Source organism: Myzus persicae, unplaced genomic scaffold, assembly GCF_001856785.1.
Source record: "Myzus persicae strain clone G006 unplaced genomic scaffold, MPER_G0061.0, whole genome shotgun sequence".
Taxonomy (NCBI): domain Eukaryota; kingdom Metazoa; phylum Arthropoda; class Insecta; order Hemiptera; family Aphididae; genus Myzus; species Myzus persicae.
The window spans coordinates 199,732-227,495 of record NW_019102258.1 but is presented as its reverse complement, the minus strand read 5'-3'; the positions used below and the strand labels follow the sequence as shown (position 1 = coordinate 227,495).

The following is a 27,764-nucleotide window of genomic DNA, read 5'->3' as shown; positions in this document are numbered from 1 at the left end:
CAAGTATTATACCGTAGTACAATAAGATCGTGTGCCGCGTGGCGCTCGGAGGGATTTAACTGTGTATTTTTTTTTCAGCGGAATTCAGAAAGCTGTGGATTATCAGTTTAATATTATTGGAGATGAAAATAATTGACGTGAGCAAGCGACAGCTCCAGTATATGTATATTATAATATTATGTACAGCATTGACGGAATGACAAATACCTCTCTATGCAAGTACCAACTCTTACACGTAGGTATAACGGGGTGTACAGAAAACCCGTAATAACCTCTTCTGTCAGTCACGTTAGCCATGTTGTGTCAAAATCCGTTATTGTGTATAGTACGATTGCTCAATCAGAGACGAAACCTAACCTAACAAAATATAATATCGTATCCAATTTATTGTTGTTTTTAGTATTTTTATTATGAAAATTGATGCTACTGAAAAAAAGAAGCCCAAACACATACTGCGTAAATGTCGAGTACGAATATATCGTAACATAATAGTACATAGTTATTATAATATATTTATATAAGTGGTTACAAATTTATAAAATAATTGTTTGTTATTTTGTTATAGATTTGTTATTTTATATGAACAAAACTTGACATCCAAAAAGGAAATATATTTTGAAATTGTTTAAAAAGTCTGACATTAAACTGTTGGTTGTAGGTTTATTCTGATAGCAAGCAGTTTAAGATAATATTCTTTTGTTTTTTAAATTTAGAACTCTATTTCTGATTTTTTAGGCATTATACTTTTAAATACAGTTAGGTACTTTAAAGTTACTGTTAAATTTGTTTTGGAAATATGAAGTTCAACTATAAAGGCCATTTCATATTTTGAAGTAATGCAGTAGAGTAAAATATTATATTCTCAACCTTCCGAAAATAATTAATTTAAAAAAGGGTGGAAAGCAGGTAACCGCTCTATTACATAGCAGGTGTCGAGTGTACATTGTAATTGATGAAGTCACTATAATTTATGTGTTGCGTTTTAATTCAATAATAAATCATTGTTTACGAAAAACGATTCTGAGCAAAGATCAGTCACCAATTGGCTATTCTACTGAGTATATTGCATTACATGTTCTTATGGTCGTGAAGATGGCCTAACCAATTTCTCTCAAACCAATCTAACCTATTACAAATTTAATATAGTTGCTTTCAATAGTCATCAAATGTTTATACATATTCTTTTTTTTTTTGATTTAAGCTTCGGAAACTGAGGCCACTCAGTTGTGGTACTGTAGTGTTTGGGACTGTAGGGGGGGCCCCGTGTGTGTTTCTTGTTTGGCAGAATTTCTATTGGGCACCCGTAGGTTTCTGCCATGCCGGGTTGGGGGATGGCGGCACTTGTTCTCCGGTCATCGCGACTTGTCCGGAGAAAAATGCCGCCCGGTGGCCGAGGATAGAACCCCGACCGGCTACGTCGCAGCGGCCGCGTCAGACCACTCGGTCACCGGAAAAAGTGTTGTCGGACACAAAAATAAGTAAAAACACATATCACTGTAAAATGAATACATGCATCGCTAGAAATCTAAAGTTTAAAATTTAAAAATAACGAATCAAAAAAAGTCATCGACGAACACGGGGACATTTTTGTGACACATAAGTTGTTCACATATTATATAATAATACAGAATTATATTAATATGGACCATTTAAGGAACTTTATAGGTATACATGTTTTATTTACAACACACGCTAATTTTAATTAGTTTGTTAGGACATTAATTGGAAATTTGGGAATTACCTAATTGAATTCGATATGACTGCAAATACGCGTATGCACAATAATTAGTAATATTGAACAAAGTTCCTTGTAAAGTGTATTATAATATTTCCATATTCCATGTAGGCACATTTATTAAACACAACAATACGAACTGATTTATGGTATAAAAACCATACACAGGCATATATTTTTGTCCAACTGAAAATGTTTTTACGTTGATATTGCGAACAACATTGCTAGCTGTTATTTGCGAACCGAGTTACCAAGTTCAGCGTAATCAAAATTTATGTAAAAAATAAAGGATTAGGTACGGAGAAAATAAATATTAAAAATAAACGTTTTACAAATATAATAAATAATAATGTACTGATCAAAGTTTATACCGTTTCTTAATGCAATTGGATTTCTGTGAACATTTTACACTTTAGAGTTTAGAGAAACGAATAATTTTACGTTTTCACTCGGTTAAATAAAAAATGATTGGTTAACACACACGTATGTTATGTGTCAACGATATGCTTGTGTGCGTGTATTCTGGAATGAATGGCCAAATTGAAAGGATAAAGCATAAAGATAAAAAAATTATTTTATGGTAATATTCTAAGCGATGCGTAAACTTTGACATTTCGAGTTTTTAAATCTTTTATTATTTTTTTTTTCTTATAATAAGTATGTACAGAGAGGTAGTGACACGACCGACGGCTCAATCATTTTCAACCACATAGCGTTTTTAATTCAGTACAGACCTGGCGTTCTCATTTGCACTGTTACACTCTCGTTTAATAGCAGAAATATATTTTTTTCTCATTTCCCTTAGCGTAACTGCAGCAGCTTTCAAGAAATAGTAGGTACATGGTAAAGCTATTGTCCCAAGCCACAGTACTGAATGATCAACGTGTTTCTTGAGTTGTTAAACAACCAGGCGTGCGCACCATCTATTGTTATTATTAATACGAAAAAAATGAATAGGGGAAAAAAACCGAGGAAAAAACTATTAAAATGAAAAATACCATTTTTAGATTCCAAGCGGGGCGATGAATGTATTGATCTTACAATAATGTGTGTGTGTGTTTTTTTATCTGCGTACACGTTGTTCAGTAAAAAAAATACATCGATCTTCGACTTTGAGGGCTGTTTATTTTTCGGTAAGAAATAAGATCTAGTTGGTTCTTTCAGGAAGTAAAAAATAACCCCTGTTAAATGGTAAAATTGTCAAACGAAACATTCTTAGTGCTCTTAAAAATAATCAGGAAAAAAAATTAAAAAAATTATTGAAAAACAGGAGTTATTATTATTACAGCATTAGTTTTTAAAAATATCGATTTTATTTTTTGTTGTAACTACAATATTAACATCCACAGTTAATTTTTTTCTACTGTTAGTTGAACTACTATTTTTTATACTCAGTGAAATTTTCAAAATATTTACACAACATGTTGAGCTGTATAATATTATAGGCATATGAAATTTGAAATTTTTTTTGGAAGTATTGATAAACAATTTTTGACTAGGTTAAACACCTAGAAAATGTAATTTTAGATGCCACTTTTTTATAGTAATTTAAAATTGTTAAAAATACTTAGACGAAATTCTTTTATGTTCGTTTTGAAATTTAAGAGTTCAAAAACTATAAAATGTTCAAATTGAATAGATGAGGCTTGAACATTTAATACAAGATTTCTCTTAGGTATATCTTACTGAAAACAAAAAATCTAAAAAATCTATTTTTACAATCTATAAAAAAAATAATAATAATAATATAATTAAACTTGTTTCATAAAACATAGTACATATAAGTATTTAACAGATATTTGAAATTTATTTAACTGTCTACAAACATGGATATTTAAAAAGAAGAATTAATTCAACCCACCGTACTTCTAATATTAATATATATTAAAATAAATTACTATAATATTAGTACATTATAAAGCTTAAATATATAATCAAACATACTTAGTAATTCACTTTTTATATTGCAACGATTTATGATTTCGAATTTACCAAATTCACTACAGTGACCTACTCGACTACGCGGAACACTCGATACTTACAACTGTGCAGCAAAACGGTTACCAACTTGATCACTTTTTTTTGCGTTTAAGTTTATAAGCCTAATTGATTTCAAATAGTTACATTTATTAGAGAGAAATATATAATTGTATGGTTACAAATTTAATAATATACATAGTGGTCTTAAATGGACTATGGGCTCAAAATAATAGAGTCGTTCTCCAAAATACACCTTATCAGTGAACAATTATAAGGAGATTTAAATTATCTTAGACTGTTAAGCACAGAAGAACTACTCGTTTAACAAAGTATATCATTTTTAACGGATTTTCTGATTTATTTGAATTTCAACGCTTACCTACCCAAACGTTTCAATATACTGATATGAACGAATAAAGTCTAAATAATTAATTTATGGTATAATAATATTCTATACCCAGTAATGTGAATAAAGTCCATTATTGATTTTATAAATATACCATAAAACCCATTTAAAAACTAATTTGGGGTTTATAAATATTTAGACATGTAGTCATTTTTATACTTTACAATTATTACATAGCAATTAAATCAAAATATTAAGGCGTCTCTTGTCATGTTATAGAATCGTTGTTGGGGGAGATATTCATGGAGACCTGTTGTATAGCAGAGCAGTGGTTCTCTTGCCCCTCTTTTGAAACAAAAAAATGTAATTTAAAATAAAACAAATATCATTTTATTATACCTCTGCTATACTGACAGTGTTCGATAAGCTCGATTACTAAATTATGCATTGCATATTTCGATACTGCCAATATTGTATATCTCGGTGGCGTGTAACATTCAGATTTCGGAGACGCTCAATTCCGTATATTACATAGTATAATAATTTCCAAACACGATCACGTATATTAAGTTACTGTACATAATATGAAATCTGTCCGGAATATGTATAATATGATGCAAATTTGTACCCAATGGACGAATACGATATTTGTATCTCACCTGATGACAATATTTCGTGCACATTTATATCAGACGATGAGAAATAAGACGTATTTACTTAACCGGTTAAATTGGAAGTGATGATTCAGTACATTTGTAGCGTTCTATAGCTAGTCTAACCACGATTGACATTTTCAATTCAATTTTTATTGCACTATCAATGATGTTATTGCGAAAGATATAAATGTTTATGATTTTATTTTAGGTTTTAAGTATAGAGCGATCAATGTGTTGTCTGTCACAATTACGTATATAATTTTTTATTGTTTTATTCATACGATTCGTATTTTCAAAACATTTCGACTAATTATTTCAAAGCAGTATATTATTTTATACCATGCGCCTATTATGAATTATGATAACATATACCATGATACGTATTCATACCTTTCTGCTGTGCGTCGATACCTAGTGACTTATAAGTTAATATTAAAAACAATACGTACATGATATTATAATATTATGATAATAATAATTTTATTATATTAGATGAGATGTTTTTGGCAAAAATTAGTTTAAAATATCGTTTTATATTGGATGAAAAATAAATTTGGTATTATATGTGAATTAAATAAATTAGAAAATATCCTTAGACAAATCGTGACTGACACACCGTCTACTCGCAGAATCGTAATCCGTATGTAATAGTTGAAATCATATTCAACACATCCATTACCCAGTGACCTATACCTACTCAACAATGAGGTACACTCGAAACTTACTATGCAGCAGTGCAGACTTCCCGGTTTTTTTTTCTTAATGTTAATTATTTTAAAAAATATGATGTAAGTATGAAATACGAGTTAGTACAGCACGATTATAATAATCGTAATAATTATTGTGCCAACGACTTGAGTATAAAATATATTGTTTAACCTATTCCTTCTGACCTATTTGCGATAAAAAATAAAAAACCCGCTTATATAAAGAATTGTATTTTAATGACCGTATAATTTAAAAAGAAGAATAAAAATACTACATAATTTTCAGTTTTTGTAAATTACATAATTTTCTTATGCCATGCGGAAATTTGTTTATATTGATTTTGCTCTCGTAAAATTGTTTTCTGTTTATATACATAGGCATATATATAATTACGTTTGTTTTTTAGATGTTACAGTTTTCTCGAAAAATACTGTTATTTTATAAAAAACTAATTTCAATCAGGATACTATATAATACATGTCACATAATATTATTATTTATATATTGTTTAATAAGGATTTTCATAAAAATTATTTACTTTGAAAGTTATATTTTAGATTTCTATTTAAAAGTCTATAATACAAATTAGCATACTTAAATAATTTTTGAAACGTGTCATATGTATTATTCCGTACATAGTATTAATATTATTGTTCCACCATGTACCAGATGAACATAATTTAGTTCAAATATTTTAAATGTTATAGTTTTTGATTTTATTGTTTTATAATTTCTGTTTAAAATTAAATAAATTTGCGAATAGTTAATCAGTATAATTAAGCATCTATCCTTCTGAGCTCAGTCTTTGATAACGTACAGTTTGGTATGATATTTTAATAATGACAATGTTTAGTTTAATAGCATTAAGAACTACCTAAAATAATTGTATTACCTTAATATTAAGTTTAATAAATAATTCATTTAATAATCCAAAAGATGTAGATTAAAAATCTTGTTTCCTCTGCTTCATATTTGCAAAGATTTATATATTTCGAAATGTAATTAAGGATAAAAAGAATTTGTAATTAATAATCAATATTGAACTCTTATTTAAGTATTATATAGCAGTATTGTTTGCGATACAGAAAGAAAAAAATGTGATTTATAATATTATTATGTACATACACCGTGTTTTGGAGGGTTTATTAATAGTGATTAAATGAAAATTCCGGCTATTTACACAAAGCTATAATATCGTGATATCACGTACTTTGTGTGTATAATATTATATTTGAATTGAGTGTTCTTTAATCGTTTATTTATGTACAGTGTATAAAAATTAATCATTGATATCAAGTCGTCGAGTTGAATTATTTATCGATGAACGTGCAATTCTAAAATGAACAGCATTTAGGAATATTATGGTGTACTTACGTGTTGAGCTCCAGGTCGAGGCGAAATTTATGGTTGAACGCTTTTATTAATATGGAAGTTCTGTGAAAATGTTTCCCCATCTGAAAAATATACAAGCAAACCGTAACATTATATAACGAGCTGTATTATAGAGGAAAAGTTGTTCATAAACATATATTATTACCAATATAAAGATACAGCAGCAGGTGAGTACAATAATATTAAATGAACGATCGTGTGCGCCTATTGTAAGTTATATTATAAAAATGTTACCGGGAAATTTCATATAACGTCGAATAGAGTTTGTCTTGATAAAAACTGATTGGTCTTATAAATCTAATATTTTCGATAAAATATATTTTATACTTTGAAGTTACGAATTCGGAATATTATTACCTAGTATATGGGCATTAGGTATACTGTTATAAACGTAATATATAAATATATATATATGGCTCACCTCCAGTATCTTCTTTCTGTATTCGAATCGTGCGCAATAAAAATAAATAATATATAATATCCAAAGAGCAAACAACTTTCTCTAAAACGGAGCTGGAGGACTAGGCGGTGGAGTGATGAAGAAAAACATCGAAAAACTTAATTATCTCTAAAATCTAATTGATTGGTCTCGCTGCATTTTCCGGGCTTGACATTCATATCACGCACAGTGTATTGGATATTATCAAAGGGCGTACTATGACCCGGAATGGTAGAAAATCATCTGTGAAAGACAGCTTTGATCATGTGACAAAGCTTAAGTGGCCTTTAACTCGTGGCAAACTGTCTATGGGATACACTGTAGCACTTATATTATACAGTGAGCGTCGTAGTATAACGTCGGGGCGGCTAGAAGAAAAAAATACACGGATGCCTTTTTTTTCTAGCCGATTTTATTGTTATTTTTTTTCCATTTTAATAGAATACTTTGCAGCTTTCGATGCACAAAGGAAAATTTTGTTCTTCATATATATATATATATATATATATACACAAATAATAAACACTACAGAGTTTCCGCATACCTACAACATACAGAGTTGCCATTGATGTTGAAGAAAAAAAAATGAGTACTTGTGCATTTGATTTAAAATATAATAATATTAAAGTTGTTATTATTTGTCATTTCAAATTATATATTATTTATCCAAACTAAGCAATTAAACTAACTCTGGTCCCAATATTAAACTGTAGTATTTCATAGAAATCGTGACGCATTAGAGCGTTTTATGAGATTCCGGTACAACGGTAATGTGGTTATATTATATTATGCTGCGAAACACATTTTTTTAATGTTTATTATTTTATACACATTATAACATGCCCATGTTTTTATATTGAATTCGAGAAAATAAAAATAAAATATTTACGTGAATATAATACAAAACACGTATGAAGAAAAAAAAATTTGTTATTTTAAAAAGTAATGTGTTCATGCGTGAATGTAAGTTTATTTTCAGACGAATTAATACCGATTAAATCGATGCACCATGGTTTCGAATAACTACTTGTTTTGATATTTAAATTTCTTAGAATATTTAACTAGAATATTAAGACATATATTTTCAATAAATAATTATCATACCGTTAAAAGGACCTTAGACATTAAAATATTGTAATTATTTTTAGCTAAAACATTTTGAAGGCCGCAGAAATCATCTTTATCCATATTATTATACGATTCGTCGTTACGTTATCACAGTTATTAATGCAGACTTTTCTTCTCTCTTCACACTCCGTTATTCATTTTTAGTTTTTTTGAATTATATGGTAAAAATTTCATTCAATTTAAATTCACAGTCGCTGTCGTCACTAAATCCGAAAACTTTTCTCTCAGCATTCACTGCTCGCAAAAGAGTTCCAAAAAGAAGGTCCCAACTTTCATAAGAAATCAAGACTAATAAATCACGGCCAACGGATTTATAGGTTATGCGCGGAACCTAAAGACCATCCTCTGGTTCAGAGATAAGCTAAATGTATGCGCGAACATGGAACAAAACTTTACTTCGGGACTGGCATTTTAAAAATGTATTCTGAAACTGCTGAAGAGTATAGAAGGGGAAAAACATTGGCAACGGAAAAATAAATAAGATTAGAATTTTCGCATATTTATAACGATTATAAAATGTGATAAAAATAATTGTTAGTTGCCTATTATTATGAATTAGTTCTTTTTCCAACATGGTCAACTGTCTTCATTTAATGAATAACAATTTTACAATTATCCAACATAACAGTAAATAATTTAATAATTTAATTAAAAATCAAGAGGTTTTACAAATATGATTTTACTTAAGAGATTTATACTCATTTTCATACGAATTAGTTGAGTGAATGCACCTTCAAATTTTCATAAACAAATATAAAATAAAATTATAAGACAAATATTAATGTAAATCATTGTTCAAATAGAAAAAAACTTTGAATTATAAATAAATATAATTAGAGATTTAAAAAAAATGTAATTAAAAAGTTAAAAAGATAATTTCCACCCAATTGCTTGAAACTTAAAATTAATATATATTATTTTAAACAGATACGTAAAAAACAACATATTATGCAATATTAATTTTGTAATTTAAAAATAATTTGTCTTTTATAAAATAAACATAAATTAAACATTTTTTTAGTTCTAATTTGTTGACTCTTTATCTGTTATATGACAACTTTACAGTTGCTTTGTCCATTGATTGCAATTGCATATAATTGGGTAATTAGAGGGATTATTGGTTATCATACAATTATTTTACGATAAAATTAGCAAATTGCGAAGAATGTTGTAGATATTATATAAGCAAGTATTACTTGTAATTATTGTTGTACTTATCGTACAGAGTGAATATTATTACCAATATATGATGGATTAATATTCCAATTGGATTACAAGAAATTTGTATATATTTATTGCAGTCTTTGTTGTTAGTAAAAATATTTAACAAGTATGGTTGATGAAAAATCCATTTTAGACTTTTTTTTTTCTTAAATATATACTAATAAAATAACTATGATTGCTCAAATTTAAACTTAAATTGACAATCAAACATTTTTCTCAATTTAAGTGGAATTGTATTATATTAGATTCTATTTAGTTTTACAACAAATCAGCACAATATTTTTCTTATTTAATATAAGAAAACCAATGTGTATAATATGTATTTTTTTCCTAACGAAAAATATTTTTGCTTTTACATCAATAAGAATTGTCATGACCGCTATTTTACCCTTCTTCCTGTCTGAAGTTGACTCTTTTTTAAAAGGATAACTTCCGCAATAATTTTCTGGTTTCCCTACTCGCCTGTTATCTTTACCAGTATTTCCCATACCCATAACAATAAATATTATTGTTTCCTGTTTTGACTTTTTCCCCTCGTTATTTCGTTACCACGCAAAAATCGTTTAAGTCATTCTAACTTTCTCCTTCTCAAGACTATTTTATAAAGATCACAAATTGAAACTGTCATGTAAGAGACCATTTATTTGAACGATAACTTAAGTTATAGAAACATATGAAACGTGTAAAGTTGTACCACAGGAAATTGAACGATTGGCAAAAAAAAATAATTGAAGTGACTTATACAATATTTTAGTACAACTAATTCATTATTATTTAACAATTAAGTCGATTTCACCAGCTATAACTGACAAATTATAAACCCGTTCATTATATTTGTCATACTTTATCATACACATCACATTAGCACATCACACCCATACATAATTCCCCGACTTTTGTTTTCTAATATTTATACTCAATCAGTAAATAATTATTGAACGATATAAGCGCAAGTGATGCATTTGATACTTATTGGTACTATATAGCTATTTGCGCACCATACATTTGAATTAATGTTTACACACCTGATTGTCAGTGTTTCATCAAAATATCTATAATTCTATATTCGAATACAACGACAAAAGATACGTTTGAAAGTTTTGAGTAGTTATTGTAAACGAAATAAAAGATTCACAGAATTTTGATTACAAATATTATTGAAAAATCTTTTGAATAATAATTTTCAATTTAAATAAATAAAAAAAAATGTTCATTGACAATTTGTACCTACAATGTAGGTTTTACATGTTCTCCAATATATCACAATATGACACGAACGTTAGATTCACCTTGTACTCATAACGACCATATTCACATTGTGCTTTGTTATCCAAGTTTTTTTTAATCAAAATCAAAAAAAAGTTTTCCGTACTCGTATTGACAACGGAAAACAAACTTTGTACAAATGCATTCTACAGCTTTTGTCATCGAAGCTGCCACGGGAGAATTTAAGGAAAACAAGAGTAAACAAAAAAAGACAGAGTAATTTTACTATGAATAAGTTAAACACAAGACGGAGATAAATTTATGACAACACCGTTGTCTTCGTCATTCGTCTAAATCTTAATTGGAATTTTATTTGATGGGCAAATTTAATGAACAAGCAAAAGGAATATTGTTCGTTAGAGTTTATGACGTACTGGTAGGCAAAAAGTTTTGATTGAAGTATCTGCATCTCATAATAAACTGTTAACTATATAATCAATAGGATGTCGAGGAAAACACCGCTTCAACAAATTTATTATTTTTGTATGAATTAAACAAACATGAAAGGTATACCAATAATAAAATAATATATAACACGGATTTTTAGAAACCGAGATTATGGTGTTATTGATATTGATTAATTTATGACTTGTGTAATTAAATGACAAAATATAATACTTGTTAGCGTCAGGTATTGATAAAAAAAATCAAAATTAAGATAAAAAGAAATATTTCTCACATAAATAAGACACAGCCGTAGAAAGGGAAGAGTTTTTAGAATAATTTACTGTGGGCGACGTCGGTTTACGCATATAGGAAGATTGATTAAAGTGCGATAAGAAAAGAACTTTTAAGTGGACGTAGAGTAATATAACCATTTGACTAGTAACCATGTTTTTATATTAAATATAATTTTAACCTTTCATTTGAGATTCTGAGGGGAGCAATGAATGTATTGATCTTACAATGATTTGAGTTTTATTTTTGTGCCTGAAGACACTTTGTAGAAAAACACTTTAAAAATTCAACTTCAATATTATATTTTCTGTTTGGAAAGTGAATAAAGTTGGTTCATAATTGACCTGTGAGATAAGGGGGGGAGGTTCTGGTTTCAGTATAAAATTATTCAAAATGATTTGCTTAGTGATCGATAAAAACCAAAAAAATAAGGAAACATGGTAATGTTTCGGCAAAAATCAATTTTCTACAAAATTAATTTTATTAATTTTTTGTAATTAAAAACGAATAACTGCAGATAGGTACTTGATATTTTTACCCGAATGATGAAATTAACATTTTCGGTACGTATTTCGTAATACAATATGTATTTGAGATACTTAAGAAATAAAAGATTTGAAATTTTCTTTTCTTTTTATGTAAACACAAAGTTGAGTGTGAATCTACAAAAATGTTCTATGAATGGTCGAAATTCGCCGAAAATGTGTAAATCATTTTGCAGTTAAAAATGCATGCAATTTTTAATACTCATAACCGATGGCTGAAAATGAAATTCAAGGTTCCAAAAAAGTTTCGATATCAAGAGTTATACAAAAAGTTTAGTGTAATCTCACAAATATATTTAAATGAGCATTTGAAGTATAATTTTGACATCAGGGATATTCACGCGTTAAATAACGATTTCGTATTAAATGGTTTTAGTTTTTTTGTTGTTATTGAATAAGTTGTAGTATTATTCGTAGAAAATAGACAAATTCAAATGTAAGTTAACTTATCATTGTCCATACTTAATGATATTTTCAAAATATTAAGACTTTCTATGTAGGTACCAGTTATTATTATAAGCATTCGAAATATAGAAAATTATTAAGCTATTTTTGAAGTGTAGATACATTATTTTAGGCGTCAGCAAAAGCTTGAAAGTTTAATACAAGATCTTACATAAGTTTTTTTTATTGCAATTGAAAAATATTGAAAACACAATATAAGCACGGTATTTGTTTTTCACGCGATTGAAGTTATACAAAATTAGAAATTAAAATTAAGAATAACGATTTTAGTAATTTTTTTTTATATTCAAAAATACTATTGGCGAAGTTTTGAAACTTGTATTCACATATTACTATATTTTATCATACACTCTACACAATGGTATTTTTTGAGTATTGGAATTAATTTCAAGCTATTACAATTTATTGAAATAACAATAATATATATAATATTAAAAATGCAATAATAATAATAATAATAATAATAATAATAATGTAATAATTTTAATGTTTTCAGCAAAAACTACTTCAATCTACCATATTACTAATAGTAAGATAAATTACTGTACTAAAAATATGAATATAGTATAATAAAATATATTTATCCAATGAGTACGTCAGATTGTATCCGTGGAGAATCGTCTGTCTATCTTATCCATTGAAATATTGATTTCAAATTCTACATATTAATTACTGCAATCGATACCTACACCTTTGCAGCAGAGTGGTTACCTATTTAACCATTTTGTTGAGTTTACATTTATTTTTTGTGTTTATATGGTTCAGCGTACACCGAGATACATATTTTGTTTGAGAGAAAAATATAATTTTACGGTTACAAATTTCATAAAGTATTAAACCATTCTATTAAACTGCGGTCTTCTTAGTTGGATTACGGACTCAAAATAATAGAGCCGTACTCCAGTATACACCCTATCAGTGAACAATAATAAAGAGCTTTAAATTATCTTAGATCGTTAAGCACAGAAGAACTACGCGTTTAACAAAGCATATCATTTTAACGGGTTTCCTGATTCATATTAATCTCGACGTGTAAACAAAAGTTTCGATACTGATATACGAACGAATAAAGTCTCAATAATTCATTTGTGGCGTAATAACAAAATATACCGAACAGTGTGCAAAGTCCATTGATTTTATAATATAAATATTATCATAAAACACATTTAAAAATAAAAACTTTGATGTTTATAAATATTTAGACACGTGACTCTTTTTATAGCAATTAAACCAAAAGATAGAATCGGCATCTTGTTAAAACAATAAACTGTTGACGAAGTTGTTAGTTTTGGGCAGTCACTTAATGTGTTATGATCGAGAAAATTTTTTGTACATGTTTGAAACTACGTCGTTTTATGAAAAAAAATATTCAATTTTTAACGGCGGATTCGTGAAAACAGTTGGCTGAAAATGTCGTATCTAATATTTTATGTCATGTGTATTTGTTTGGAAATCGTAGTCAACATGGCCGAAGCTTTATGAATACGTATCAGCAAATAAATTGTACAATTTAATAAATAGTTTATGCTACCTATTGAACGTTTTGGAAAGACGATTCACGGCCCAGTAAGTTCTACGCATAGAGCTGTAGTAGGATAGTAGGAATGTAGGATACTACTATACTAGTGACACAAAATAAATAATATATGTATTCCGTAGATGACTGTAGTTAATTGTTAATTAGGTTATTAGTTCAATTTCTTAATGAGCGGTTTGCTAGCAAGTGGTTGTTAATAATTTCTAATATTATTACACGACGATGTTGTTTTTTCTGTTAATGACATACACGACGATCGCCGGAACCCACTGTAAATTTTAGAGTTTCTTATATAATAATAACATAATATAGTGAACCATACATAGCAGAGACCATCGGTTTCACATCACTGAGAGAAATATTAAATGTATGGTCGAAATAGACGAGGTAATTCGTGTTCGGGATCGACTACCGGACGGATAGAGTTTAATTGGGAGTGAACTGGCTTCATATACACCCGAGAAAAATAAGACGACGAGAGATTAAAGATATCCTCGCCGCTATCGGCCACTGTTTCTTCTCTCTCTCTCTCTCTCTCTATACATATATATATAAATATTCTTGCGTGTGTGAGCGTGTGTAACGAGTTCAGGATGATATAACGAGAGTGAGTATTATCCGACACCCATTTCCGAAATTGTTTATAGGATTGACACTGTAGGGATTTCGTTCGGGGCGCAATCCGCTGAAGTATATATAAAAAGTCATTAAATAATAATATATATTATATACTAGTTTGGATCATACCGAGGTGGAAATAATAGGTATCGTTAAAATAATTGGTTCTAGTTTTATTTGTGTAGGTAGGTGTATATACGTAGAATAACACAGTATCTTTATAGTTTATATATATAATTTATTATGAGGTTTTTGATTTTATACTTCAAGCTAATAATATGGCTGTAGTTTATGGCGTTTATGTGCATAACATTAAATAATTGAACCAATGACGAAAGTGATTAAATTCAGTTACGACTTCAGGAACAAACATTTTTTATCGAAGTCGATTTAAAACAAAGAACCATGAACAATACGTCTATACATAGAAAAAAGAAAAATACTATCTTCAGATTTACCTATACGGACTTTTAATTAAAATAAATAAAGCACGATATATATAGCCTATATTTGGTGAGCCGTACGAACGAATGGACGACATGCAGGTTTTTTATTGCACTGGAAATGGTCGATTTTTTACATCAATAACGGGACTGGCGAATTATCGCTGAATAATAAACCGTTTTATCATATATATTACAAGAAGCAATACAAACGATCGCAGTTGCATCATTCTTAAAACGTCGTGTGACATACGTTATGATGCAGTGTAAAAAACCGATTTTCGTGCTTCGTCCGTCGCGTGACTTCTTACAAGTAAAAGAAAAAAACGCTATCCGCGCGTAGCGTCAAAAGTATATTTTTTTTGTTGAACATTTCGGTTTTTCAAAAGTGTATATATTTTTACGAGGAGTTTAAAAAATCAGGTCAGGATATAGAGAGACTAGTCAAGCGGCGGCGATCGTTTCGCTTCTCTGACATTTTAAACATTTTTTTTTCGATGGCATGGTTTTCCCTCGCACTAAGCCCTAAACCACCGAGCAAATCGAAAAATAATCTCTTGCACCCCGACCGCAGAACTTCAGATATCTCCCGGAGCTACGATAGAAATTCGCCAACCCAGAATAAACGGTACAAACAGATAAAAATAAAACTTCAACGACGTTAGACCAACATAAGCGATACAATCGTCGGTTCGTACAAACATACCTACTACTGCACAATTGAAATACTTTAAGAGCGTTGAAAAAACTATGAACGTAACAAACAAAAACACTGATAATAAAACGCCATCATTTATAGCCTACGGCGATGAGTGTTTCGAACGGTCGTGTGTTGGGTGCCAAACTGTGTCGTGTGATCGAAGTTTGGAGAGCAGTTCTCACATAACGCGTAATGCTTCACGTTGTTTTGATACAAAAATGTCAGATGTGCAGTCAGGCTCATATTCTAACCTATGGTTACAAAATCAGGTGAAAAAGAAGATGTTTTAAGTGTTTTTTTCCTGTAGTCAAACGAATCGAACAATTATTGTTATAATCGTAATAACATAGTTATTAAGAATGTTATATTTATAACATATTATTGATGTTATATTGATTTAATGTTTTTTTTTAATCTGGTTATTTTTGTGATTTTAAACGAGCATAATAATATGTAATATTCGTATTTCGTATACAATTTGATTAGCGAGACACTGATCGACATGCGTCCGTACGGGAAATGAAACGCAATTATATTGTATTATAAACTGAGAGTTTTTGGAACTTGTGAAAATATTAACTACAAGTAAACGATGTATAGAATTCAATTTAGTATGCATTGGAGGGGCATACCACATATTTTATTACACGTGGTCGTCAAATCTCAGAAAAAGGTTCAAATTGAAAATCCATCTACATAATACGTGTCATATAGACCGACGAAAGAAAATGAATACGTTTAAGACTATTTTATTTTTACCGTTGAACAAACAAAAATCGGTTAAAATATGTTATAATAACAAGACGTCTATAGAATCTGAAACAAGGTTGATAGTTAAACGGTTGTGTATGCAAATGTGTATAATTGAGTTCTACGACGAAAATTATGTTGTTTTTACGGGTAAAGACAACGAGGTCCTGAGAAAAATATATTAATTAATTATATTTAACCTAATTTTGTTCAAAGACCAAGAGTATTACGGTTATTATAATTCTAAATTATTATAACAACAAATTAAAATATAATAATCGAAATTCGCAGTATCGTGGTTAACAAAAACTGATGTGGGTCGAGTCGTGACATAATTTCATAGATGAATAATAGCTATTCTAATTTACATTTTGACATCAATACACATCATAGTTTCTCAAGATTATTTTCATCGTTCAATATTTATAAGGTATTTTACCATATTTGTTTACTGTGGTTATAATAATAATATCTTCTAATAATAATTAAATTATCGAAAGTTTTTGAAACTATCAAGTATAAGTCGTTTGAGCTGAATAACGTTAAAAACCGAAACGGAAGCATGGCAGCTATATAATATAATAATATGTAGTTCATAATTTCGCGTTCGTGTTTTCTGCTATTGAATTTGAAAAGAAAAATTCAATTTAAAAATCTAAAAGGTTTATTTCTGCTCAAAATCGACACTCCAGAAATTACTTTTATAAAGCTTGGCAAATTAATAGACTCTCGAGTAGTGGTTTATACCAGTATTTGATTATAAAAGTTCAAAAGTTTTATTAAGTGGTAATAATCAACATTTTATCCGGTAAATATACGTTTTAAAACCTTTCAAAAATTTTAGATTCCGAGTAGAGATATTGATTTTTCCGCCATACCGTGTTTTTATTACGAGCTTTTCCACTATATTTTTTTCACACTGAATACTTTTTTTTGTTCGGGTGATAAATAAAATGGTTTACGATTCGTTCAAATCTACAGATCACACTAATATTGCCGTATAAGGAACACTCCATATCACCTGCGAATTTATGGTCTATTGCAGAGGTGGTTGGTGATAAGAGAGTCGTGAGTCACACAATACGATGAAAATTAATAATATTGAGAGCAGGAAAAGGATAATAGAATAGATAATACTACTTTATTATAATAGTAAAAATGTTAAGATGCGAGCCCGCCCCGGTTTGACCGTTTGTGGTCTATAGTATGTAACACGGCGACTAATGTAGGCAATATTAATACATGAATGCATGCTTTATATTTTATAAGAATACAATAAATTATTATTGTTAGAAGAATAAAAATAATATTATTATGTCTGCGAAGTTGACTCGTTGACGTTGTTCGTAGTGGCATATTTAGGGGGATTTAATATCACTTCCAGAGCCTTTTTTCTTTTCTTTTTTATTCGATTTCAGTGTGTTTTCAGGTGTTTTTAGGACAGTAGTACAAACATACTGACAAAAATGTCACAAATGTCACACTTGGTCTATTGCGATCGTTTTATAATCGAAAAACATTTCTGGTACAATACTACTGACCATTGTGGCGAGATGACGTCATCTCATACGAGTGCCCTGCAACGACCTATAGGGATTTTCACGTATAAATAATAATCATATTACTACGTAGATGTTACGTATCTCATTCGACGTCCATTAGGATCGTTTTCCGCAAGTGTACATTTTGTTACTGCAGAATAAATTGTATGAATAAAACATATATAATAATATGTATTACTGTCGTTATTTGATAGACCACTATTCGTCAAAACTGTTTAGCCGTTTGCTGCAGCCCTTTGTGGTAGCCAGTAATATTCGGCGAATTATCTCCCGCCCTCCGCGACACGCAGTATCGGACATATCATATAATATGCACGGAAATTCCCCTTTTTATCCTTAGAAAATTCATTTATTTAAATTCTGATTTTTGGAATTTTTAAGTATAATTAAAGACCATATTTTATTCAAATACTTTTTTTATATATATATACCATTGCCACGGAGTCATGTGGTGATTATAATAATTTTTTTTTTCCATATTATTAAGGTAATATTTTTCTGTTGATTGTCGAACACAATATTATGATTTTTTTCTGGAAATATCGATACATCTAAATCCAAATTTGATCGAATATCGTGTTACTGAACTTAATGTAATAAGTGAAATTTACCTTACTGTAGTGGTTTCAGATAAAGTTAGAAATACATCTTATATTTAGTCTAGTAACTAGTATACTCGGATAATTTTAACGAAATAGATTAAACATTATGTAATTTAGATAATTTTCAGACCATGATGATTCTATATATTTTCAACCTATTATCATGGTCTCTTATCCTTGGAACCCAAGGACAACTTAGAAGGTTCAAATTTGACATCAGCATTTTAATAAAAATAATCTGCTTAACATTTATCAATTAAAAATAGATGTTCCTTTTTGATAATTCAATTATATCAAACAATCTAAGTAATTGAAAATAGGGTCTTTATTTCTCTTTATGTATTTGTCTTGTATAATATAAGAAAATTGGAATAAATGCAATATTAAAAAAAATTGGAACTGATGCGAATACTTGATAAATCATCATTTTTTCAATGTTGGTATCACATAATTTTGACACTTCGAATTGGCAACACTGATGTTAGCCCGAGCTTTGTAGTCCCGAGACTACATTTTCTCTACACTAACGTCCATAAAGAAGTTTAACATCAATAATTACGTTTAAAATAAATAGCATATTTTGTAAATACTTATTTTATGAGTTACAATACTATGGAGATACAAGTTTATTTACCTATTTGTTGTTTAATATTATCAACTTATATAGATTGTATGAAATCAATAAATAACTACTGCTAAATCTAAAGTTTATAGATTGTTTACAGAATGCAATTTAATTGTACGTACTTATTTAAATCGACTAACTAATGGACTCGAGAAAACTTAGAAACATCGCTTTGGGTTAACTAATTTTCATAAAGTTCATGAACAGGATTACGATTCACATAATCATGAAATTATTGATACTTATAATTGATTTTAAAGATACTGTTCGGTATGTCTCAAGTTAATTTTAATACAGCTTTTAAAGTTTATCCAAAATATTTTAAGTGCACCATGGTTAATAAAGTTCTAGAACTTTTAATTATTTTTCAGCGTAAGGTTTTCATAACATCTCATGGACTAGAATGTATAAACACGATTAGCGTATTATAGTAAGTTCATAAAATATATCAATTTTGAAGAATAGTTTTCATTGGCCTTTTTTATCGGTAAGTTTAATACATGATTTAGATGTAAACATGCAGTCTCATATCATTAACAAACAATAATATATATGTCGGTTCATGTCAGTTTATTCATGTTATATCTTTATCAAACGCTTTATACATTTAAATTCCTTGAAAATATTTCAATAATATAAATATTTAATTCTCATCATAACTTTGATATTTGCTGCTTAGTTTGGGATAGTATATAAATGCACAAAGTGTAAGATGTAAGAGCACAAAACAACCACTGAACACTATATTTAAATATATAACTTAATATTATAATATAAGTCTTTATAACGATTCGACATTCGGATTTTATTATTTATTTATTATTAATTTTATTTATTTCTTACAAATTTAAGTTTTCCTTATTAAATTCATTGTATATCTCTTTATTTTTATTTAAAGTATTACAATGAACAAAAGGAAATATTCATTAGCTAAAATTAAAAATATATTTAACAACAATAATATTTCAGTTATTGTTTTTGTAATGCAAAGTGTTCGGATGACTAACTTTTTAAAAATGCAATAAAAGTTTCAAGAGTTATACCATTTTGTATTTAAATCAGTTGGTTCGTATAAATAATGTGCTTTTTATTTCTGTTAATGATCTTGAAAGAAACTAAAAAAAGTATATTGAATAATAATTGAACAAATCAAAAAAAATATATATACAATACATTTATAATATATACATATAATACAATTTAAAAATGTTTCAGGTAGATTTTGATTTTTTTAGTAATAGTATAATTGTACATTCTGGCTAGTTCCTACAGAATATAATACTACAATTAATGTTAAAACCTTTAATTTGATTTTGGTATTATTTAAATAACTATATTTGATTATGGTGATAATTACTTTAAACAGTATAAGTACATATTTAATCATGAAAGATGAATATTTTAGAGATTTAAATTAGGTATGTGATTTCTAATCATTTCCGTTGTATTTGTATATACAAATTAGCTAATAAATAAATAAAATCGATTTCGTTATAAATATTTCCCGATGATGAAGTTATTCGTATAATACACTACTTCCATGTCGGTTAATTAAACGGAGTGTCTAGGTACAGACAAACGTCGAAGTCGTGGTCGCATTATAGATATTTAATTTATTAACGACGTAGATATATATTTATAGTGAATTAAAAACCTGATTGGAATTCGAGTGGATTATTGTCACGGCGCGCAGGAATAAAACGTACCTACCTATTTACACGAAATAATGTTGTGAGACACGAAGACGGACGAACGAGAGACGACGGGATTCTACACTACTTTTTTCCCTATAATTGTTTTGACTCGATATAGAAATAAAAAAAAAACACTCTGAGTGCGATCTCAGAAATGAATTTCGCATTGTTGGAAGAAAGCGTAGCTTTTTGGCTTATTTCCCACCAACGGTTTGAAGGATTATACGCGTGTTGTAACTCACTGCGAAGACGTGTTTCATTGTGACGTTTCGACAATCAAAAATATATTATACCATCATTCCGTCTACTATTGTAACAAATTTAAATGATTCTTATTATTTGTGTTGTCGTAGATTTCAATAGGTATATAGTAGATAATCCTGTGGTACTGTGGTATTTTACAATATTTACAACAACTATATATGGGTAAGTACTAATATGTTCGATATTGGTAATCGGGGCTAATTTCAGTGTTTACGATCGAATAATAGTATTGAAATTTGTACCTCATAAAATGTATAATATTTATCCATATTATCTACGTTTCGGTAAAATAAAAAATAAATGTTCAAAATGACAACATATTAAAATATCATCACGATTTACACATTTTATTAAATAAGTTTTTATTTTATTTTTTATTTAAAGAAAAAAAATCTCATCCCTTTTTCTGAAAAATTTCAGATATAACCACGCGAATTAAAGTTTGTACAGTGTGATAATTATCACATTTTGGTTGATAACAAGTCACTAACATACTTTCCCTGGTGACTCATCAAAAACAGTAACCTATACGAGGCGTATCCCCTGTGCAAAAAATGTTCTCTTTTTATAACAATATAAAAATATTATTACTGTTTTTTAACGCTTTGTATGTGGCTTTAATAGCCACCTGCGCACACGATATTACGTTCAAATTAAATGATTGTGTTTTTTAATAACAAAAAAAAAACCAGTAGAGTAGCGTATCCACCTCACAATTAATAATATACTTGTAAAAAATGTATATAATTTTTTTACGGTTAGCAAATCTTTGTTGTCATAGTATACACACACATTTACGAGTCCCAGAGGGGCAATAAATGTACGGATTCAATTAAGATAATAAGCATTCACGATAATTTAATAGCTTCGCAAAATAATATACGAAATATTTTTTTAAATATATATTTACTTCATAATTACATTAAAAATACGGCTAGACAAGAAAAGGGAAATAGAAAAAGAAAATTATTTGTGGATTGAAATAAAACTAATATTTTAACTTAAAATTAATCATACCGAATTTCACTTGACGAAAAATAATAGATTTTGTTACATTGTCATGCACACGTTATAATCATTATTTGAGTAAAAAATATGAATGATGAGTAAATATATCAATTGCTTATATACACAAACGGAAAAAATGTACTCGAGTTAGTTAACTCAACGTTTTGAGGACATCGCAATATTTGTTTTCTAATTGACCCACCCACAGCCTACCAAATTTATTAGGTTCAGCAGAATCATTTTGTGATGTTAGCTTTATTATCAAAGTGAATTAACCTGTAATAAATTTGTGCATACATAACGATTTTACGTAGTTATATTATTTAATTAGTTAATATTTAACTCGGTTTAATATTAAAATACAAATTTAAAGCTTATGTGCTGCCCTAGATAAACGTTTTCCAACCTGTGACACGCTAGTCACTTGTGGCATACATATACGCTAAAAAAATCGCCCTTCATAAAAAAAAAGTGGAATGGATCATTATTCACATTAAATATAATTTGGTTTATTTGATATAAATTACAAAATAAACAATAATTGTACATCTTTTATTTTATTTGTATGCATTAGAATATGCTTGAACTGTATCATAATTTTATAGTTCCTAATAAAACTCCATTAATTCAAAATAAGTAATAACGTATACGTCTATGAAAAAAAAAACGTTATATGGTAAAGTTGTACAAGAAATGTTTAAACTGTGTAGATTGTACGTGGATATAAACATGTCAAGAACCACTGCCATCGATAATATTTTAAATTTCGATGATATTATGTCAATTCATTCTGATGATAAATTTAATAACACATAATTGGTTTTAATGAACTCAAATTTGCTATGTAATGGATAGATCAGAGAGAGAAAACAATATAACAATAGTTCTGTCATTCTGTTAAAGACGTTAAGTTATAAGTTAATAGTCAACAAACGTTTTGGTCAATAATTTAAAAGTGAAAAGTAAATACGGAGAAAAATATTAATTTAAAACTCAGTTAAATAAAGTCAAATACTTTTTTTTCAATTATCACCTGGGTCATACAAATAGTGATTGTCCAACCTTACATTTTTTTGTGATAACTAAATATTCAATTGAAAATTCATCGTATACTGTTCCTCCGTATTTCAGACTAGTTGTAGTTCATTTGAGAAACTACAAGTATTTGTTTTAAATAAATAAAATGAATAGGTAAATCAAGAAAAATCGATTTTTTATTTGTAAATATTTTAAATCACTATATAATATGCAATATTATACAGTGGCGAGTGAACAAATAAAAAAATAATTTACCATTAAGTTTCAACTACAGTTGACAGTTTTTATAAGTGTGTTAAACATGATTTTAACTTGGCTCAATTTTTCAAATTAACCAGAAAAAAACCAAGTTGTTACAATGAATACTTATTAAAGTGCATAAGTTATTAAGTAAATTTAAAAATTAATTAACTAGTAAAGTTAAATAATTAAAAAAAAATCAACACTTTAATGTCTAATTTCATCTAATTAGGTACATAGTCAGTACATATGGCGAATATCATTAACTATAGAAATAATTAAACAAAATAAGTTCACCCTAAAAAATAATGGATATTATTTCATAATCTAAAGCTATCTGCGATCCTCCTATGCAACATATTATACTGTGATTCCTGTTCATACAATATTATATATCGTCTTGTATTTATTTGTATGCATCAACATTTTCTACTTTAAATTCAAAATAACAGACGTTGAATAAACTTAACTATTATTTATATAAAACATTTAAAATGTATGAAAACATTCATAGTATTTTCTATGCATTCAGTGTAGTCTCATAGGTACCTGTAAACGTGTGGTATGTAGTTTTTTGTTAAAAAGTTTGTCTGTAAACAATATCAGTGGAAAGTATAATTAAGTTTGGGTACACAGTTTGAAAGTTGTTTTTAATTTAAGATTCAAAAAGTATATTAGAAAGAGTTGGTCTAGAGTTCTTGTTACGCTATGCTATTAAGGGTATAATATTGTCGTGAAATTATGGTAATGGTTTAAAAAAAGTCTCTTATAATTTTAAAATAAAAATAAATGGGATAGATATTCTATAGTTTAATAAAAGTTTTAGTGGAATAATGGTTGAAAATAATTCATTATAAACAAGTTATAATGACTAATAGAATTAATTATAAGCAAACTTGATAAAATGTATGAACGAGTTTGATAAACATAATAAGAACAAAATGGAAAAAATCTCTTCTTTAGATAGGTACCTATAGAATTGATAAGCATGTATTATGTATGATGTTTATACCATGTTATCGACTCGAACAAAAATATTAAGTGCTTTTATAATGTATATTAATAATAAAATATAGTACCTATTTACTCGTAATTTGCACTCAAACATGTTTGTTCATTATTTTAATCTACCTTTTAAATTTTTATAAGGAAAAAAATATATATTTAGGTACTATGCATAATAAAAATGTCTGTGGAGTAAATTTTCCTTGTAATTTAATACAATTTGTCGAGGGTCTTATTTGAACTAATAAATTGAATATTAAAAATTCTAAAATATTATAAGTTGGTTGTATAATTATTATTGGTAGAGCTTATTAAAACATAATTCATTCATTCCGAATAAATTCAATTAAACATCGCTATATTTTCATATTTTCTAGCATATATCTGATCACATTTATAACGATATAAAATATTGTGTGACAGTGTTGCACATACATAAAAGGTTTAACTTGGATATTGTGATATTATTTTTGACTATTAGAACGTCCAATATTTTTAATTGATTAAAGTGATTCATTGATATTTATTTTTTATTTCTATGCATTTAAAATCAAACCAAAAAGATTTCATTTATAGCATGTAATATTATAATCATATTATGTATAGTGTATATACAGAGGCCGTCGCTTAAAGTAATGGCTTTGGTACTGGGCAAAACGTTAAGCGGATAACATAAACCAACTGATGACACTAAACGAAAATTCAATCATGTACGTAACATAGTCCGTACTTATACTTTTGGATAACAATATATGATTGATAATAATATTAATCGTGATTATAATAAGCGGCGATCATAGTTAATATAAGAATGGATAGGCTAAAATGAATGCATGCAACGCATTGGGCAGCGATATTTTACGTACATGAGACACAGGTAGTCTCTTACTTCCGCAAGTGGTCGTTTGTCATGTAATTTTATACACGAATGTGTGTATTGTTATCTTAAATGATTGTTCAATTAATGTCCGTGCGATACGGTTGCGTAGCCTGTCCATTCTTAGATTATCGATGGTCGCAACTACTGTACTGTCGTATATATAGTGAAATTATAATACACACAATGCTACCTAGCGACAATAAAATGTTTAAAAACATAAAAGTCAGAAGTCACCGAGATGGACCTTTGCGCGTGAAACATACAATGTATAGTGTATGCATTGTGTACGGGGTTTATAAATCAGATCTATATAAGCACGCGGGGATTCCGTTTATAAATCTTTCTTCTCTTTATTTATTTATTTATTTATTTATTTTTTGCGCTGCCGACAGTCCCTTTAAACAATACAAGTCCGGCGGTGATTTTCGGTTAAAGCTCATAATCCATGCACATCGTCTAACCTAACGTTTCAGCTATTCGCGAGGAGAACGGTCGGCGAGTCAACGGCGGCGGCGGGGCAAATAATAGCCGCGCGCGATGCGGTGCATAAATCTTCTCGAATTTACCTTAAAGGTCTCCCGGGCACCGATAAGTAGTAATAAATCGGTGCGAAAATAAAAATAAAATAAATGCAACCCCCGTTGGAACAAAACAAATAACGCACACACACACACACACACATACTAGCGCGTCTAATAAAACGCACGTACGCGAATAAAAAAAGGGAAAAATGTGTGACGATTTGTTTGTCGACTAGTGGAAACGTGGTTAAAACGATGTTTGATTCACACACCAAAGACCTTTGACTCCACCACCGCCGCCGCCACCGTGACACATTTTCTCTTACGCGACGGATGTTTGTAAGAAACGCTGTGGTGGCAGGGGGGGTGCCGTGGGGCCGTTGGCGAGGGTGGGGAGAAAAGTGTGTAATGTAAAAAATCGAGGCGGTCCTGCAACGACTCGACAAGCCACTTAAATCGGTAGCGTCTGGTTGAATTAAATAGTTTACGGCTCGGTCCAGACCAACCGACCCTCCAGCCACCGCCCAACAACCCCTCCGCGCAGCATCGACCAACCACTCTCGTCAACACGATCGCATGTACACCCGTTAGCTGTGTTTTAACTATATATATATGTGTGCGCGTGTAATATATATTCCGATATGCCACATACACCCTGTATTTACCCTATACTTACAACCGCCCTTAAAGTTATCGGCTGTGCAGAACTACTACAGTGCGGGAGCAGAGCAGTGCGCGTATAGCCGACGCGCGGCGGAAGTTACGGCGCAAAAAGTTTTAATTGAAAACACTTTTGGTATTATTACGACTAAGCCAACAAATACAGCATTCTCTTCAACTCCGACCGTCTTCAACTCACCCTGTCACTCCCTTTCGGTATCTCCCGGACGACACACCTGCAGGTTATATGCACCCACCGTCACCCACTACTACCTGATGAGATATACTACGCTGTTGACGACGACGACGACGACGACGACAGCGACGATCAGTATTATAATAACAATACAATTATTCTTGAGTGCGAGAGGAAATAATTTTCTAATAAAATGCCTCTACAATTAATATTAATGAAGTAGGTAATGTGTTTTTTTGTATCGCACCGGAATGCAATCATCAAATTATAATAATATTATGTTTCAACGATTGGTCTAGATTATTGAAACCGCAGTGAAATCGTGACGACCCACTGGTGTGGGATGTATTGTGTAATATTCAATTATCGAAGAGCAAGCGAGAATCCAAAGATGCTGGGTTTACGTCAAATCGTTTTTTTTTTTTTTTTATGAGCACAATAGATCGACCGGAATCGGCCAGCGATCGGACAGAACGAAATTATTTTTTCCCGTACACAGTGTAACGTGGCCTGACTACCAGTTGTACATTATTTGAACACACGACATACGTCATATTATAAACATAATACACAATGTCGCACACGTATTATAATTAATAATTATAGCGTCGAGTATATTAATGTTATTGTTTAAACGGCGAAGCAGTTATGTGCCGGTGCGGCGTGTAGTTAGACGGCGCAGCGGGTGAATCGTTCTGCACAGCCTCTCGCACTGTCGCCGAACAACAAACCCACCCCGTATGCCACCCTTCACCCTTACACTCTTACTACCCACCGCCTACGACATATACCCACACTCGACGTCGCCAACGACGGCGTGTTCGAGAGGGGCGGTGGTAAACTCTCCCGATTTTATGGT

The 27,764-nt window shown here is 29.5% G+C and overlaps 1 protein-coding gene across 3 annotated transcripts in view; it reads right to left on the bottom strand.

The window, feature by feature from the left end:
• Positions 1-27,764, bottom strand: part of LOC111031669 (disintegrin and metalloproteinase domain-containing protein 11) — a 258,301-nt gene that overhangs the window by 40,940 nt on the left and 189,597 nt on the right. For all 3 annotated transcript variants that reach the window (XM_022311712.1, XM_022311711.1, XM_022311713.1), the window contains exon 5: positions 6,800-6,879. In XM_022311712.1, coding sequence (XP_022167404.1) covers positions 6,800-6,879 — 80 coding nt within the window. The remainder of the gene's footprint in view (positions 1-6,799; positions 6,880-27,764) is intronic.